The sequence below is a fragment of the Periplaneta americana genome, chromosome 10 (assembly GCF_040183065.1).
Source record: "Periplaneta americana isolate PAMFEO1 chromosome 10, P.americana_PAMFEO1_priV1, whole genome shotgun sequence".
NCBI classification, from domain to species: domain Eukaryota; kingdom Metazoa; phylum Arthropoda; class Insecta; order Blattodea; family Blattidae; genus Periplaneta; species Periplaneta americana.
Genome location: NC_091126.1, coordinates 25,245,485 through 25,263,900, shown reverse-complemented (window position 1 = coordinate 25,263,900; position 18,416 = coordinate 25,245,485). Strand labels below are relative to the sequence as shown.

General features: G+C 33.2%; 1 protein-coding gene across 1 annotated transcript in view; it reads left to right on the top strand.

Annotated features, from left to right (window-relative positions):
- LOC138707356 (MOXD1 homolog 2-like) overlaps positions 1 to 18,416 on the top strand; it is a 270,333-nt gene that overhangs the window by 185,867 nt on the left and 66,050 nt on the right. The window contains exons 5-6 of the mRNA XM_069836638.1: positions 3,309 to 3,395; positions 6,418 to 6,606. Coding sequence (XP_069692739.1) covers positions 3,309 to 3,395; positions 6,418 to 6,606 — 276 coding nt within the window. The remainder of the gene's footprint in view (positions 1 to 3,308; positions 3,396 to 6,417; positions 6,607 to 18,416) is intronic.

Sequence of the window (18,416 nt, the reverse complement as noted above, 5' to 3'; positions counted from 1 at the left end):
GAAGTGACCTTGTTCATATAGCTCGTAAATTGTGAGATGTGCGCAGACGCGAAAGTATTGATTTTTTCCGAGGAACAATAATGTCATTGACCTTGGTGTAATGTAACATGAACTAATTTTGATATAACCTGGAAACTGATTTAGAATTGAAAAACGAGATGACAAATTGAATTTATTTGAATATTATTTACAATTAACGCTAATTATTATAATAACAGAACATAACCTCCTGCGACAGTATTGGATTTCCAGCCTCCGTGACGTTTCCCTCGTTGTCTTTCGATTGCATATCAGAGAATAATCGAAAACCTGAACTTTAATGAATAGGTGTACTTTAATGACATGCATTAAAGGACTGCTACCAGGTTTACAATTACTACATTTCGGCATGGTCGAGCATAACTTAAATATAAATAATGAATACACATTTGTAGCTTAATTTTCTTCTTTTTTGAGATGGTATGGTTCTAAATTATTTGATTTCCTGTTATTTATACCATTATTCATATTGTTACTCATATTATCACGACCTTTGGTTTCCACTTTTTAATTTTATTTGTTGGTCAACAAAATTAAACATATTTGCTGTTAGAAGATTACGAATGGGTGATTCTTACAGCATTTTACATTATGAAGTCAGCACGAAAAATGCTATACAGTTTTGACATGATGGAAAACATATTTACAAACTGAGAATGTCACAGTTCTGTGACATAAACTGTAAATCATTTCAGTTCATTGTTGAAATATAAATATTCGAATATCATCTGTACAACAATGAACATCTCCAAAAATGACCCAAATAACATTTAAACTGGCCAACAATGATTTTGTTAAATGTACAATTTATGCTGTTTCTTACGTGATTTCAGCTGCTGATTTCAAAAATGAAGTCAGAATTTCTATCACCCATAATTTTTTTGTAATTTTATAAATATTGATTTATTTTTACTGCTATAAACTTTACAGTCCTTAACATACTAATGGAAAGAAAATATTCAAATATTTCATTTTATTGCTTTAACAATTGACTTATAACTTCAGATAATTGTTGTCTGTGGTGTATTTCTCATTAGACTGTGAGAGGTAGTATTAATTCTCAGTTGAGTTGGAACTTATATTCATGAAACTAGTTTCATAACCTGTGTTTTCTTTGCCCTAATTTTAAGTGTAGTAAAAGTATCTTATAAAGTGAAACATAACTCGAAATAATGTATAAATCACATAAGCAATTTTTGATACGTATGTATGATTAGTTACTTTTGAATTTACTACACTAGTTAAAAGAGCTTACGAGTATCCTTTTAATTGCAAAATAGATGAGGACATGAACTGGGCCCTTGAAATCTGTTGTGCTCCATGTGATTCTATTAACTGATTGGCTAAAAGGATCCCGTCATATGCCTTTTCCAGTTCTAATGATATGGAGGGAACCTAAGAATCATTCAACAGACTGTTACATTCTAGGAACCACAAATCAGAAGATTACAGAGAACTTGTGTAACAGAGAGTAATCTCTCTCAAAATAACTTCTTGGATTCTCATCTATTTTTTCTTTACTCAAAACCTTCGGTTGTGAGCGACGAACATGGGAAACGTTTTCACCAGGATTTTTCTTAAGTGGAAAGACGTTACAAGGAAAACTGGAGCACAGATATACTGTCAGACTAATGCTGAACCCTCAAAGAGATGTTTCTCAAGCGAAGTATAGCCTAAAATCTATTTCACACACATTTTAGGTAAATAAATATGATTTTAGGCAGAATGTTACAAGGTATCAATTTCTTAGTATTCATACTAGAAAAGTCTGAAGTACATTTCATATAATTAGTTAGGAACAAATGCTAGGGTAATGATAAAAACAAACAAATGTTAGGGAAGTGATAAAGCAAATAGATGCTAGGGAAGTGATAAAAATTGTAAAATAAATAGCCATGATTGGTTAAAACACGCCCTTTCGTACCGTTTTGTTAGTCAAAAGTAGTGTGACATAGCAAAAGTGTAATAGTCATTTTAATTATTATAATCAAATTGAAAGCTTAAAGTATCTTGGTTGTGAATTATTTTACACTAATAATAATAATAATAATAATAATAATAACAATAATAATAATAATAACCTTTCTGCAAGTGTCGGGCATAGTACACAGTTATACAGGGACATAATTTTATTTTACTAACATTTTTAATATTAACCTGGCTATGCCTTTGGATTAATGATTGAGACTCGGAAACACAGTTTGCTACCTCCTTCCACGACTGGAGTTCGATGATACTGGCGTAATATAGAAATAAATCACTTTACTAGGTACAGGAGGGAAGAAAAGTTGTTCGTCCATTTACGTAAAGTAGGGAAATATTGCGATTTTGAGTTTGATAATTTTCATTAGGTTTTGTTTAATCAAAATACAGTACTATATTAATACTTAATGTTTTTACTCACGAATTGAGCTATCCATTCGGACGTATTAATTATGCAGTGCATATTGTACTTTTACAGCACATTAGCGTACAATATAGAGAATGAAGTTAAATTGATAAATAATCATAATATGGATATTTAAACACATTTTTGAAAATGGTGGCCGTTCATTTCGATACAGGCTTCAGTTCTAATGTGCATATTATCGCACTATAGACTATTGTACGTAATTCCAATTACCAGGTTCGTACTTCGTATCAGTAACTCATGTTGAAATAATTCTGTACCTACTCTATAAAAGAGACCTTACGTACTGTAAATTCAATCTTCACTTCTGCCCGATCCGAAAATATAAAATTACTCAGACATGCTACCTACTGTCCGTCCAAGTGGTTTTGTCGCAGGATCGTAGAAAAGGGGGAATCACGTGATAGTTAATTACTTTTATTTAAGTTATTTTAAACAGTTGCATAATATTACGTAGACGTCCAATCAATTCCTAACAGAAATTAATGTTTTCAGGAAAGAGCTAAGAAAGCCCAGCCACTAGTCCTTACAGTGGAGCGAGCAGAAGCAGGTGGGGGGAAATCGGGATGCGACGTAGGAAAACGGACGACAGTACCTGTGCGAAAATATGATTCAATATTGGAAGTTTTCGTCACTGGAAAACGCGAACATATTTCTGAAACGTACTATAATCACTAAGTACTACGGCCTTGGTTCTGTGTAGAGGACAGTTGGAACTTCGTTAGTAGAAGGGGGGGAGTGAAGTACATTCAAAAACTCAGGTGCAATAAAAGTTGATGTAAAAATAAAATGATGTCCCTGTAGTATTAGTAGTAATGTATCATAAATGAAATTTAAACGGATGACATTTTTGTTACAGGTGACTCTGCCAGTGACTGAGGACACACTCTACTGGTGCAAGATCTTCAAGCTGCCCAGCATCCGGAGGAAGCACCACATGGTTCGGGTGAGTTCCTGTGCGCTTGATTACCCGCCTCATTGCACTCAGTGTGGCAGCAGCTGTCCAATAAATGAAACTGCCCCACACTAACGCGATCCCACTTATCTCCTATCCCTTCCCCCCACTCCTATTGTTTGAAAGCGTGTCATTGGTCCACTATTTCACGCAACACTGATCTGTGCCCTTCCTTGACTTCGTCTTTGAAATAACTGAAACTCTTCAATCGAACGAGGCAATCGATTTTTCTTTGCCAGCCTCAAAGAACTTATCAACTGTCGTATCAAAAGCTTTTTAATACCCAGTAGGGGCTTATATTAAGCTATTTTGACTTGATTCGATCTGATGCGGACACATCCGTTGATCAAGTGCGTGTTTTTTTTAACAAAGATGATTCGCCGGAAGGTAATGTTAAGTTTCAAGCATACAACAAATGAAGAGTCCACTGCAAGAATGATGGATGTCACTTTCTTATCGAAAATGAACCAAGACTGTCAGTGCATAGCTTAAGACATATAGAATGTACATAGAGAGTTATATGGCATTAACACTGATAGTCATTGTCCAGTAATGAACGGAAAATCACAGTTAAGCTTTGAGCGCTAAGCATTTCAAACTTACAATTGCTTCTCCTGCAAAATGTATTCCAAATGAAATCCATCATTCTTGCAGTGGACTCTCCAAATGTGAATGACAATATTATTACCTAATAAATTCGTATACGGTCACATATATGCACACATAAAATAGAGTCATATGATTATAAATTTGATATAAACGTTTCTGGATAAAGTGTTTCTTTTTCGGAATAATGACAAGTTTGAACTGCACTTCTTCCGAGCACACTCACCATGTGTTTTTGAGAACGTAAAACTAAACTCAAGAATGCAGATTCGATTTAGAGACAATATATTCTCACCACATCTATCCTATCTCATCAGAAGGTATCTCGGTTAACAGTCCATTTACCAATGAATTGGAAGCCGTGACACTGTCATAGCCATCGTGATCTCCGGACTTGAATCTACTGACTTTCATCTCTCTTGTTATTTGAGGGTCGCTAACGCCAGTTTATCAAATACGTGGTTATCAAACGTCGGTTCAGTAGCTTATACTGCGAGATGGTATTTTGACCAGATGTGACACAGAATTCGCAATGGATTATTTGATATTCATCTTGCAGTTTGAGAAAACTTTGGAAAACATTCAATCAAGCAGTCAGTCCAACCGAGTTTCGTACCCACTCCCGAGTACAACTTCGAATCCGAACATCAACTCCGTCCCCAAGCAACACCATGGCATATTCCATTATTTTCATCCTGATAGAATAAAAACGATATGTTTATAAATTATTTCTGGCACAGCATGAAGTTTGGTGTTTTCACTCAATGTAATTATAATGTATGCAAGTTCCTTAATAATAAATAACAACGTAATACGGATTGTTATCGGTTTGGTTTACCGATGTACCGGCGAACGAGTCCTCGGTGAGGATTGCGGTTGTGGCCGCCAGAAATAGTACCGTAACAGCGCAATTCAATTACAACACACTTACCTTATATATTTTGTCCCACAAAAGTGGAATATCGCATAAATATAATCTTGTTCATTCTCCCCAGTTCTTTCACTAGAATTCTTGTAATTTCTAACTCATTGTCGTCTTTAAATTTCTGAAGTGTATGTTGATTAGACTACTACACTCTCTCTTGCACGATATTTTTATAGTGGTGGATCACACGGCAGTTTAGATGAAACCATTACTCGTCTGAGGAAAACACAAACCCTGGATCAATTTTAAGCTGTCTTCTACAGGGTCTAAAACTAATTGCAATAATTAACTTACCAAAATGGATCATATTTTAGAACATGCACTGAGGTATAGGCTAGTGATACGATTTAAGATGTAATATGTTGCGTTTCTTGCTTTTGATATGGTGATACAGTCTGCTGAGCTAATGAGCTAATATATTTTTAGCGATTTTTGTGGCGAAGGTCCCAGAAAAGCGCCAATAGTGATATTCTAACCTATGTCAAAATCGGTCTGTTAGTAGGGCGTTCTTTTGTTTAACTCCGACCTCGTGTTCTCAAATTTAATCCCTAACTTATGAACTGTGGTTGTATATTTGGAAATTCTAGAATAAACTCCACACAGACACGGCAATCCTATACATACTTATATCTTGCACACAAACACCCTTTCTTCCACTCACAACAATCGCACAGTTACACATCATGCATGGTCGCGTCCAACGTGATGGGGAATCGGGGAGCATAGTGGGCGGGAGACGGTAGACTAGCGCCCGCCAATCCTCATGCCCTAGTTCGGTAAATCAAACCAGTAACAATTCTGTATATTCGGTCCTAATACCTAAAATATCTTAAGTACAAGGACGAGTTACAGACGTGGACAAATTATTAACAAAATTGACGATTTTATGATAATTCCGTTTACAAAATTTGACTTTTCAATTTAGACTACAGTTGACAATTTTGCATATTTCTATCATTAGAGTAGACAGAAATATTAAAAAATGCCAACTGTAGTTTAAACTGAAGAGCCAAATTTTGTAAAAATATATAATAAAAATCTTTAATTTTGATAAAAATTTGTAAATATGCAAAAATGTCAACTGCAGTCCAAATTGAAGAATCAAATTTTGTAAAAAATATAAAATAAAAATCTTCAGTTTTGCTAATAATTTGGAAATATAAAAAATGTGAACTGTAGTCCAAATTGAAGAGTCAAAGTTGGTAAAAATATATAGTAAAAAATCTACAGTTTTGCTAATAATTTGTAAATATGCAAAAATATCAAATGTAGTCCAAATTGAAGAGTCAAATTTTCTAAAAATATACAATACAAATCTTCAATTTCGCTAATAATTTGAAAATACGTAAAAATGTCAACTGTAGCCTGAATTGAAGAATCATATTTTGTAAAAATATATAATAAAAATCTTCAATTTTGCTAATAATTTGTCCACGTCTGTATTTATTGTGGTGTTAAACATACGCTTTTTATCTTCTGCAGTACGAACCGGTGCACCAGCCAGGAAATCGGCTTTATATGCACCACGTCATAGTGTACGAATGTCAGGGTAGCGAGGAAGAATTTGAAATCCATGCCCGGGACAGGGGTCAAGTGTGTTATCAACCCACCATGCCGCCTCTGTTCTTCAACTGTAACAACGTAGTCATCGCCTGGGGCATCGGGTCAGAGGTGAGTAAAGATATTCAAGTACAATTTTAGAAATAGACCGAGTTTTCTCCATCTGTTTCAGATTTCGAAGCAAATTAATGTACAGTTCTTTACCCAGCTCTACGACTGTGAGAAATGTATAGGATAAGTACGGAGTTCGGAAAAATTAGTACAAAGTTATAAGAGAACGTAAGGGGCATAAAACGAAGTATTTTATGAATAGGAGCAAGAGAACTCAGACGCTTCGGTATGGAGCTGCACTTATCGATGTGTCAACATTGAAGTTAAGGTGCAGTTATTATGAAATATGTTCATTTATTTTTAAATTTAAACAAAACTCACTGGTGTAGGCTCTGTAATAAGGAAGCTGCAAGTCAACCTCAGCTCAAATCTTCCGCAGTCAAACGGTGTACAGGCTTTCGTGCAAGATCCGTTCGCTGAAAAAGATGTGGGTTGGGGTTTTGTAGAAGAGAAGACCTGTTGGCCTTAACTCCGCCAGAATGAATGAATGAATAAATAAATAAATAAACAAACCAACCAACCAACCAACCAACCAACCAACCAACCAACCAACCAACCAACCAACCAACCAACCAACCAACAAATAAATAAATAAATAAATAAATAAATAAATAAATAAATAATAAATTGAATTAATTAATTAGTAAATAAGTAAGTAAATCAATTAATAAACACTTTTTTTTCATGTCAGCTTTATAAGGCGCTATACCTGAAAGCCAGATATGTATAATACACGTAACTGTTTCTTAACAGAATAACCACAAATTTAAGTCATACAGAAAGTAAGTGTGCACTCAATGTTGTGTCTCTGACGTCTTGTCAACCCACTTGAAGTATGTAGATAAAAAAGAGAATAATAGAGCCGGGGTGTAGTAGAGTTCCTTGGTAGCTCAGTCTGTAGAGCCTTGTCGTGCTCAGCCAAAGGTTGCGGGTTCGATGCCCGGCCTCGGAGCAGTTTTTCCCCTGAAATTATTAAAGTCAGTTTTATAGGGAGCTAAACCTGAAAGCTATATTTGTAAAATAAATAAATAATACAGACTTTTTCAAGAAAACTTTGGCCACTTACCTTTAGGCAACTGTCTACAACAGCGTTTCTCAAACTTTTTTGAAGTGGGGACCACTTTTTAAAGTCAGAACAGTTCCGCGGACCACATTACTCTTGTTTCCTTCGAAAGCACATTTATAATTTTCGTAGCATATTTTAAAACCAGTATACTTATATTTTAAAATTGAATTAAGGTTCGGTACTTTGGTCCCCTGATATGAATTCGGGTGGTCCCTGGCTGGGTTACAGGCGCGGCGCCAGATGTGCAGGGAAAAGATGTCGAGAAACACCACGTGTATAGTGTTTTAAAACCCTCTTTTGTTGCTGAGAGTAGAGTTGGAAGTCGATAGACGAGTAGGGTAATAAATTTCATAAAATGTCAGTACTGAGAGAAAAAGTGAAATTCGATTGTCATGTGTCATTTCCATTCTCTGAGATTTTAAGCTATAGTTAATACGCAATTAGTTTGAATTTTATTTTTTCTTCTGTCTTTTTTTAAGGACCACAATGGCAGCCCTCGAGGACCACAGGTGGTCCGCGGACCATAGTTTGAGAAACGCTGGTCTATAACATACTTCATTACTGGAAATAAATATTCACGAAAGAAATATTTTATAAAATGAAAAATAACCCGTTCTAAGATATAAGTGATTAATATTTTTATGGAGTATTCATAAAGAAAAAGCAAATCGGCGTTTGCAAATGGAAATCTGTTTGCTCTGGAGGCTAGATTTCAATGAATGCACACAGAATAAAGCAGGTAAACTGTAATATTACAATAGAATATTTCAATAAATATTAAAAAACACATACTAACAGAAAATTGCCTACGTTCTTTGCGTATTGTTATATGTATAGGCCTATATATACGTACCTCATTACAGGGGGAGATTCATCACAAAGAGGGAGAACGTTTTTTTTTTACCTACATACATTCTCTTTTATTATTCACTGAAGTGGCTAAATGAAAGAGGTTACCATCGATCCTCAGCGAGGCTAGGGAGGGAAGGGATTTAATGAAATGAGTCGATTCATACAACACAATAAATAATCCAGAATCATTAATAATATAATTGATTGATTCTTTTAAATGCCAGAAGAATTCTATTCTGACAGGTGGGGGGATGCATTATTCGTGTTATCAATTATTGATGCGAATGTTTCCGGAGCCGTAATCAATAATAGAAGTTAACTGATTCCCTTGGAAAAGGGCTGAACAATTATTTGTCCGTTTCTTTTTTTCTCTGCTAGGTCAAGGAAAATATTCACGTACTCTTACGCACGTTAAAGCTATTACATGAAAATAAATATAAAAAATGCGTGTCACGAAAGCTACTTTATAATGTTTAGAACTGTTGTAATTATTTTCATATCGTCTCCTTAAACTATCACTCAGAATAAAAAAAGATCAAAATAAGGACATGAAATTTCGTTTTCTTTACACAAAATTGTTATTATTATTATTATTATTATTATTATTATTATTATTATTTATTTCGTGTTGCTTCTATGACATCAAATTTTTATGCACGACAACTTAAGTCTTCCTTAAGGCTTGCTTAAGGCTTGCAGAACGGATGGCTACTGGATTCGTCTTCCACCAAAAACCGTACTCAAACTTATCAGGTTTTCTTACGCCACCATTATAATATCTTATAATGGAAAAAGTCTGACTGTACCTTAACATTTCACTTGTTTAGCTAATTTCACTCATTATATTTGTTTGTCTAACATCACATTTTTTTGCTTATGCTAGTTTTAATCAGGATATATAGAAAATCTACTTGTTTTCTTCATTAAAATCCAAGATAAAATCAATAACAAACAAAACTGTATTTGATTTATCGAATTTACTAACATGATTAATTATTTACAAAAAGTATCTCCTATCTTCATTCTTGTGTACGACACCTAATGCCATAATTTCTTGCGAACTTTCTTGAAATATCTTCTGCAATTCATGTGTTTCAAGAACCTAGTAATAGTCAAATAATATTGATCTCAATTATTGAACTATAATTGGCCTCTGGTTGTTGTCCGCCACACAAATATTAATAAGTAGTAATAATAGTAGTAATAATAATAATTATAATTATAATAGTAATTATTATTATTATTATTATTATTATTATTATTATTATTATTATTATCGGTATACACTTTTCCCAAAGTGCAGGATTCGGCCCAAAAACAATGGACAAAATGCATTCTCTGTAATGATAGGTGATAAAGGTAATGCTGATCATTTTCATAGAATTCGAAATATTGCCTAGCTATTGTTTTTGCTTAGAGATTGAGTGAAAGTTGGAATAATAATTTCATGTAATTATGACCAAATGCTCGTAAATATTTACTTTCCCTTCACTTGTTTGGAGATCGTAGATTTAAAAATTTGTTATTAGATATTATTTACAATATGCGTAAAGATTGTGGAGAGCGTTTGCGGAAAATTTTGAGTAAAATTTGAAGTTAAATGTGACGGATTATATCTACATTTTAAGATCACAGTATTGCATATGTTATACTGTATTGTATATTACTTTTAAACACAATATGATCAAAATATTTTGTCATTAATATACTACTTAAAATTCAACAAAACTATTTACTAAGAGGTAGGCAACAACAAAAACTTAACTTTCCTATAATCAGAAAAAAAAAATTAATCTGAACAAGAAAGATGTATTTAGTAGTAAAATTATTTGTTTTATAAAGACAACATCAAATTAATTTGTATATTTCAAGATTTTAAATTTCAATAAGATTACACATAAAATAAATTTAATAAAAAGTAGAATAGTATTAAACGAAAATGTGAGCATGGAAAAGAATGTAACTGTAATTGATATTGATTTACGTAATTAATATGTCAAGTATGTTTACATGTATGCTGCAAGATGTATAAATAAGAAAATAACTTGCTAACAAGCATGTAGCAGGAATTTAGACTGACCTACTGTACTCACTGAGAAATACCGATTCAGCCATTGCAGTGTGCTGGCTATATGTCAACAACTGCTAACCTGGATTCAGTTTGATGGCATGGAAGAATTAGTTAATAGGCATAAGTGAACCTATAATTAAACATAAATATGAAAGTTATAGAATAAATTTAGATGTTTAAAGTAAAAAAAAAGAAGAAAAATTAATTTTAAAATGTTCATGGTAGAAAAGTGTGAAAAGGAGCAGATAAATAAGTTTTAAAGTTCTAATATTTATCACGATTGGTTTAAACATGCACTAAAACTAAACGTAAGTGCAAGTTTGAACAATTAATTACTGAGATTTGCGATAAATTAATTTGTTTAGGAAATTTTATATTTATTATTTATAACTACTTTTGTATATAGATCATTTTTTAAATTATTTAGTTTGTACTTTTGTGAACTAATATCAATAAATCTATCACTGTCACTTAAAATTCCTATTTTTAATGCAGTATTTTACGCATTGTATATTTTTGGTTTGTGTGTTTGTAGTATAGAAAACGTTCCGAACTTTTTGCGATAAGTATCAATTACATAATTTCGGAAACGTTTATGCCTAATCAAACACAGTTCATTAAGCGATGTAATAAGAAGTTTTGGCATACTACATCTTCTTCCTGTGGCTGTAGGTGCTATCTATGTGAAGAACCATTTTTCCTCAAGAAAATTTGGTTGCCACATAAGATATTTTCCACTATACATAGTCGATGTAACAGATCTCTAGCAAATTGCCACAGACGAATAGCAATCCTCATAGTAATTAACATTAAGTTTAATTACGTTTACAAGCAATGAAATCGTATAATACTAGGCCTACTATTGTGTTCGTGAAGAACCGAGTCACAAAGTGTAAATGTTATTTGATATAGTAGCCGGTGTAGACAGCTATGATAATGCTGGGTAAGTCTGTTTGATTTGTGTGTGTGTTCACGTTTGAGTTTTTGTCAAGATCGGCCTCCCTGAGGTTAGGTTAGGACAGTAATTCCAGAGTAAACAATCGTCGGACGTGTCTTTTTCGTCACGGCGTCGTGGATTGTTGAGCGTTTAGTGGAGCGAAGAAAACAAACGCTTAGCGGTGGAAGGGGTCAGGACGTGGCTACCTTTAAACTTATGTCTCTAAGTCACAGCAAACCGGCGCCCCTTTGCTCTATCATACACCGAGCATCATCTAGTCTTCCTGGAAGCAGAACTAGTGTATATACCGTACATGGACTCTCTCACAAGTCCTGTATCATAGGGGTAAGGTTACTCCCAAGCGATGGATTGGACATAGGGGACCAATAAATAGGAGACCGAAACTCCTGACCTCAAGTTTTTATATTATACGTTCTTGTCGTAGTGAGTACACAAAAAAAAAATCGGTGTTACGAAATGACTATGGTTATTCTTACCACGTTTAATGTATCCCGCAGACAAATTAGTTTTTTGAATACTTTTCTAATAACTTCACAGCCTACTGTTCATTCTTTGAATTCTTATTAAAAGACACACTTAAATGACATTTTACCAATTCAATTCAATTTACTTGGCCATTAGACATACAGTTTTAGGCTTCGTCAGAATACATTGAAGGACATATAAATACATTTTTAAAAACACTAATAAAAGAAACAGTAAAATTTAAATAATACAATGAAAACATGAAATAATTTGAAACTTTTAAATTAAAGAAAACTGACTAAATTGCAATTAAACTTGTTTATTAAAATACAATTTCATATAAATTTGTGTTGAAAAACTCAGCAGCAGAATAAAAAGGATTATTTAATAACCAATTGTAAAATCCAGTTTTGAAACTATTGATTGGTAATTTATAATATTGACTAGGGAGCTTATTATATAATTTCATCCCCATAATTAAAACGTTTGTGTTGTTCTTGTGTAATCTACAATATGGAATATGAATTTGTTCACTATTTGTAATTTCATGATCATGTATATTGGCCACTAATGAGTAATTGTCGATATTTTGTCGAGTGTAAAGTACTAGATCATAATATGTATACAAATTTATGCTTTCTTCTGTTATGCACATAAAACGCGTTCCTTATGTTAGAAAAAATATATAAAATAGACATAAAAACTACATACCGAGCGTTCAATTCGAAACTTACCAGTCTAAATAACTATTTATTTCAATTAAATTTAATTTAAAGAAAAAACAGGTCAATTTTGACATTAATGGGGAAGTTTAAAACCAGTGTTAATTGCATTTTGTGTTTCACTTCCTCACCCCACCCACTTTGAAATTTGAAATGACTTAGATCTGAAAGAGTACTCAATTGCCTATAAATCTCATTCATTTGTTCTCGCATCTTATGTTTTCTATCGTCCCCCGGCAACCTGATTTGTTATTGTCAGTTGTTTGCAGGATTGAAACACAGTTCATTTCGGGTAAATTCCTAAATGTAATTAATTAAATTTTGTAAATCAAATGTTCAAAATGCACTCCATTATTTGCTAGAGAGTAATGCAGCCTATTTAGTAATTTTATTCCGCTACATAGCATTTCCATAGTACCAAAACCATACAGAAGTAATGTAAATCCATACTTCGGAATTTATTATTCTCTATCTTGTTTAAAATTTTTAAGAAATAGTTTAATAATGCCCAACTATAACATTCCTCAATATTAGTTTGTGTTACAACCTGAAATAACCTGTAATGAAAATAGTCTTTGTAATTTTATTCTCTTCAGCTCTAATCAACAATAACAACAATCCAGGTTGCTAGTCGACGGTAGAAAATAGATGTGAGAACGAATGAATGAAATGTATAAAGAATGGAATATTCTTGTATTGAGTATCATAATATAGTAATGCCATTTTAAATTTCGAAGAGAAGTGGGGGTAAGGGGCAAAACCTAAAATGCAATTAACAGTGGTTCACCCCTCAATATTTACATAACTTAAACCTGCTTTTTTAATTAAATTGAATTTAATTGAATTTAATGATTATTTAAACTGAGAAGTATGGAAATGAAATTCCTTTATATGTAGTTAATTTTATACAAATTGACGTGAAATTGATATTCGTATTATCTAATCTAATCTAATCTAATCTAATCTAATCTAATCTAATCTAATATCACTGTTGTTTACAAAAAGGTTTAAAAGTGACACAAACGTGAAATATACCAGCAATAGAGAATGGGATTCTAAGGATATTCCTTTATTTTAAAATTAACAGCAGTACCATCAAATATGCTGTTATAATTTCTTCTACCGGGAATTGAACTATAGTAAGGTGGTGTAGAACCAGTGACTATCAATCTTTTGAATGAAGGTACACAATTACCACAAACCAGCCTACCTATATCAGGGACGCCAAAACTTTGAGATAAATCGTAACAGAAAATAGAAATAATTCTGAATATAAACCTAATTTATCTTCGGATTTTGCGTATTTTTGGATCTGTACGAACTCTATCTTATACAGTAGTTGCATATTTTAATTTTCATCATATGTTAAACAAAAAAAATCAAAGGAAATATCTTAATTTTATTTAGAGCAGTTCGTTATTGTGCTTTGTAGTTTTTACATTAATTTCATTAACATTTTACTAAAAGCATTCATGTTTCATGTGTATTTTGTCGATATAGGGTAAAGGGGTAATATTGTGATACTAATAATATTATGATAGTTATTTTTGAGAATTTTTTACAATTTTACTGAGCGAGAGGAAGATCGGTTTTTTGCGTCAACGTATTAAGGGAATGTTCGTGGACAAGTTTCTGCACAAAACCGACCCTTTTCTCGCTCAGTAAGATTTAAAAAATTTCTCAAAATATACTATCATAATATTATTAGTATCACAATATTACCAACCTTTACTCTAAATTAATTTTAATGTAATATCACCAGTATTTGCTTGATACCGGAAGTAGGGTAGAATTTGTTCTCATGGAGTTGCTACTTATTTTTGTTTTATCTTATGTTATCCTTTACAAAGTGAAAACAAAAGTGATATTGCAGTCTTTCATAAGAAGTGGCAACGTCGTATTACATTAAGACATAATACACCACGATCATTTATATGGTTTCCTTCATCCCTTGCAGATGAAATCGGAGATCGTTATAGTTCCCTTATCTTGAACACATCCTCTGTTATTAGGGTGGTGGTTGTTTATAATAGATGGCTTTTTTGGGATACACTGAAGTGAAATTTAAACTTTTTTAAACTGTTTGTAGCCTACTAGATTTTTGAAAATTTATACAGATATTAAGTTGCATAAAATGAATAACTTCCGTACAAGTTTCACCTCATTTAGTGCAAAATTGTATGTTTTATTAAAACTTTTGTAAATTTAAATTGTATTTTAAAAGTCATTACTCCTAATTGTTGCCTGAAATTTGCTCCAAATAATTTGCCGTGAAACATAACTTGCTATTTGTTTACTTATTTCAGATTATTCCTCAAAACTTAAGAAAAATATTATGTTACAGTTAAATTATAAGAACGGGTAAACATTATTATGTCTAGCAGAAAAAAAAAAATATTTCGACCAAAACTCTTGTGGTTTAAAGGACATTCTTATGAAAAGTTTCATTACGTACATTATTAAGGAGATTCACAAAAAGAACATGCAGATAGTACAAAATTTGGAAAAGTAGCACTTTTAATAAAACGATATGTAATGAAATTGATTGCAACATTTAATGAGTACAGTTAACATTTCATGAGCCACCCAGAGCGTGCAACATTCTAAAAATGAATGATTTGTTTCCAAAACCTCCTGTTGTGCTCAAAAACTGATTTTGACCCAACAACATAAAAATATTTCTTACATACTTAATGTAATGAAAAAGATTTATTTTTCCAATCCCTGTTATTTGTCACTGAAATATAATATTTAAAACTATGATTTTTTTCAAAAACCTATTTTTTGCTCTTCTGGCCGAACCTATTATCTCATTTTTTAATTTATAAACTTTTGGTAAACTATGAAGTATTCTAATACATTTAGTACATAGTATGGTATAAAATATCTGTAAGATAAGAATAAACACTCATTTTTCAAAATGGTTCGTAATTTCAAAGGCAGCAATATTTCTTCTTCCTGTAAAAATAACTCAAAGTCAAAGAGCGGGTTTTGGAAACAAAGAATTCAAAAATATCAGTTGAAACATTTGATTGAATGTGCCTGTCAACATGAATATTTGTAGAAAGGTCATCTGAAACATATAATTTTTAATTTTGAAACGAATTTTTCAACAAAATCGACAAACTTTCACCTCAGTGTGTCCTTAAACATGATACAACCTACACCACTACCCTGCCACAAGATTTCACGTTATTATGTCAAGAATTGTGTTTACTACCAGAATGGGATTGCTAATAATCATTGATTGATTTAGTGCAGCTTCTCTCCCAAATTGTTCCTACATAGCGTGAGCGGAAATTGCAACTTAATTTTGGTTATTAATAAACCTCTGTAGAGTGAATGCAATTGGATTTGAGCTATTAACACACCCCTCTGAAGTTTGGAACCGGATTTCAGATAGTAATGTACTTGGCAACAATGGGGCAAAGTTTATAGAAGTTTAATTTGTAAATTCTATTGAAGATTAAAGTGGAAGTTAGTTGCAGAGAACTGATTGGTCGGGCGCGAGGGATGAAGCTCAAGACTGCTAGACTTCTTCTTCACCTGTATAATACAGTTTGCAAGGTAGCTTCATGCACCTTTAGTAAATGAAGAAGGTTTCTTAGATAAACGGCAAAAGGAGAAGGCAAAGATCATGATTACGATAATAACATGATCACTCCAAAGTTCCTAAAACACAAATACAGAATTGCCTTAAAACTTACGACCACTATGCTGGTTGTGATAAGATATATCTGCTTCCTTCTATGGTGGTGTATTTCGTTACTCAGATATCACACAGAAATCGAATTCAGCAATGAAAATGGGCAATAATTGAAAAGTACTATCCCAAAACTCGATCAGTTCATTTGGCCACGTTTACGACTTATATCTCTGATCACATATAACACATTGATCAGCCTAATGAACTTTCAAGGAAACAACTTTTATCAATTTCACTATGCTGCCATCTAACGATTGCATAGAGCAACTGTACTTCCATCTTACCAGACTAAAACAGTGCATGGCATATGCAGATGATACAATAATAACAATAAAAAATATACCAGCATTAGTTGAAACTTTCAAATTATTCAAAGAAGTATGAAACAAATATGGATTGATAGTTGATAATGCTAAAGCTAAATATTTAAACAATCGATTGCAAGGATACTTTACTACTTAATTAATTTATTATTCCCAGAACATGAATTTTACCAGCAATCGAAAAGTATTGGGAATACATTTGACTAAGGAACAAAAAAAAAAAAAAGTTTCCTTCCCAGGCGGATTCGAACCACGAAAGCCTTAGTTACCAGTTTATCGTGCTCTGGAGTGAACAAGGCTCTGAAATCAGCCACAAGGGTCGGTCCGGTTTTTTTGTCACTATTGTATATAGATACGCTTTTAATTTATGAGGAATCAAGCATTTCGGTGTTGCAACGTATGCACTTTCAATCTTTCAATGGAAAATCGATTTTTTTATAATCATTATAGATAGGAAACGGTTATTGGAACCTATTTACTAGTTTTATTGATATCTGTGACCAGTTCAAATTAATGGAGTTGTGTGTATATATATATATATATATATATATATATATATATATATATATATATAGGCTATATGATTATGTTTGAGACCTTTACCATATTGTAAGCTTGTTGTCTTCCTAAGCAACCCCAATTTTTCGTTCCGGCACCTGGAATCGAACCCAGGACCTGTCAGCTTTGCGCGCTGAGCGCTCTTTCCATCTGAGCTATGCCGGGATCCTACAGTATGACTACTCATATTCATTGATTATTCATAAAAACGGACTTAACGCGTTTTGGGATCATACTTTTCAATTGAGGGGTGCTCTGCAATAACAAGTTATGAGTAAGAAGTGGGTGTTTGGCAGTAAATAAAAGTAACATTGTTTTCATTAGCAAAGAAAGACCTTTCCAAATCTTCGTTTTTTAATTAGGGATAAATCGTAAAACAGCGAACGCCAGTAGGGAAGTTATCCCCACCCTCGCCGCTCGGCACCTCACTCGCCTCTTCTCTCTCTCTCTCTCTCTCTCTCTCTCTCTCTCTCTCTACTGTCTCTCTCTACTATCTGTCCCGCTTCGGTGGATCACTGCCTACCGCCTCGCACGTATTTCATATTTTACAACACAATACGTTTTTCCCTTGAACTAACACGTACTAATACACAATATGGCAGAGGGTAGAACCAAATTAGGGCGTATTAGACAACAACCACATGTACTAACACATCACAATACAACCAAATTAGGGCGCATTATGCAACAACCACATGTAATGTGATTTTTTTCATAAAACAACAGTCACCTGTTAACTTTGCACTGTTCTGCAAAAAAAAAATACGTACTAAGACATATCCAACGACACACATTGCATTTCTGCAATACGTTACGGCAGTTCCCTTGAACATAAATAGATTCATTTTCCCTTCTACCACCAACTCGCCTCGGTAGCCGAGAGGTCTAAAGCGTGAACAAAAAGCGTGCGTGCGTTTCGTTAGAAAGATACTCGGATCGAATACTAACCTCTGCGAAGTCATAAGAAAAAAAATAGAGAGACATGAAGCAAGGAACAGAGAAGTAGAGGGTGGAGAGAGCGGGAGACAGGATGAAGTTCCTCTTTTGCTTCGTAGATGTCGCATTCACTCTTTTTGTTCCACTTTCCTC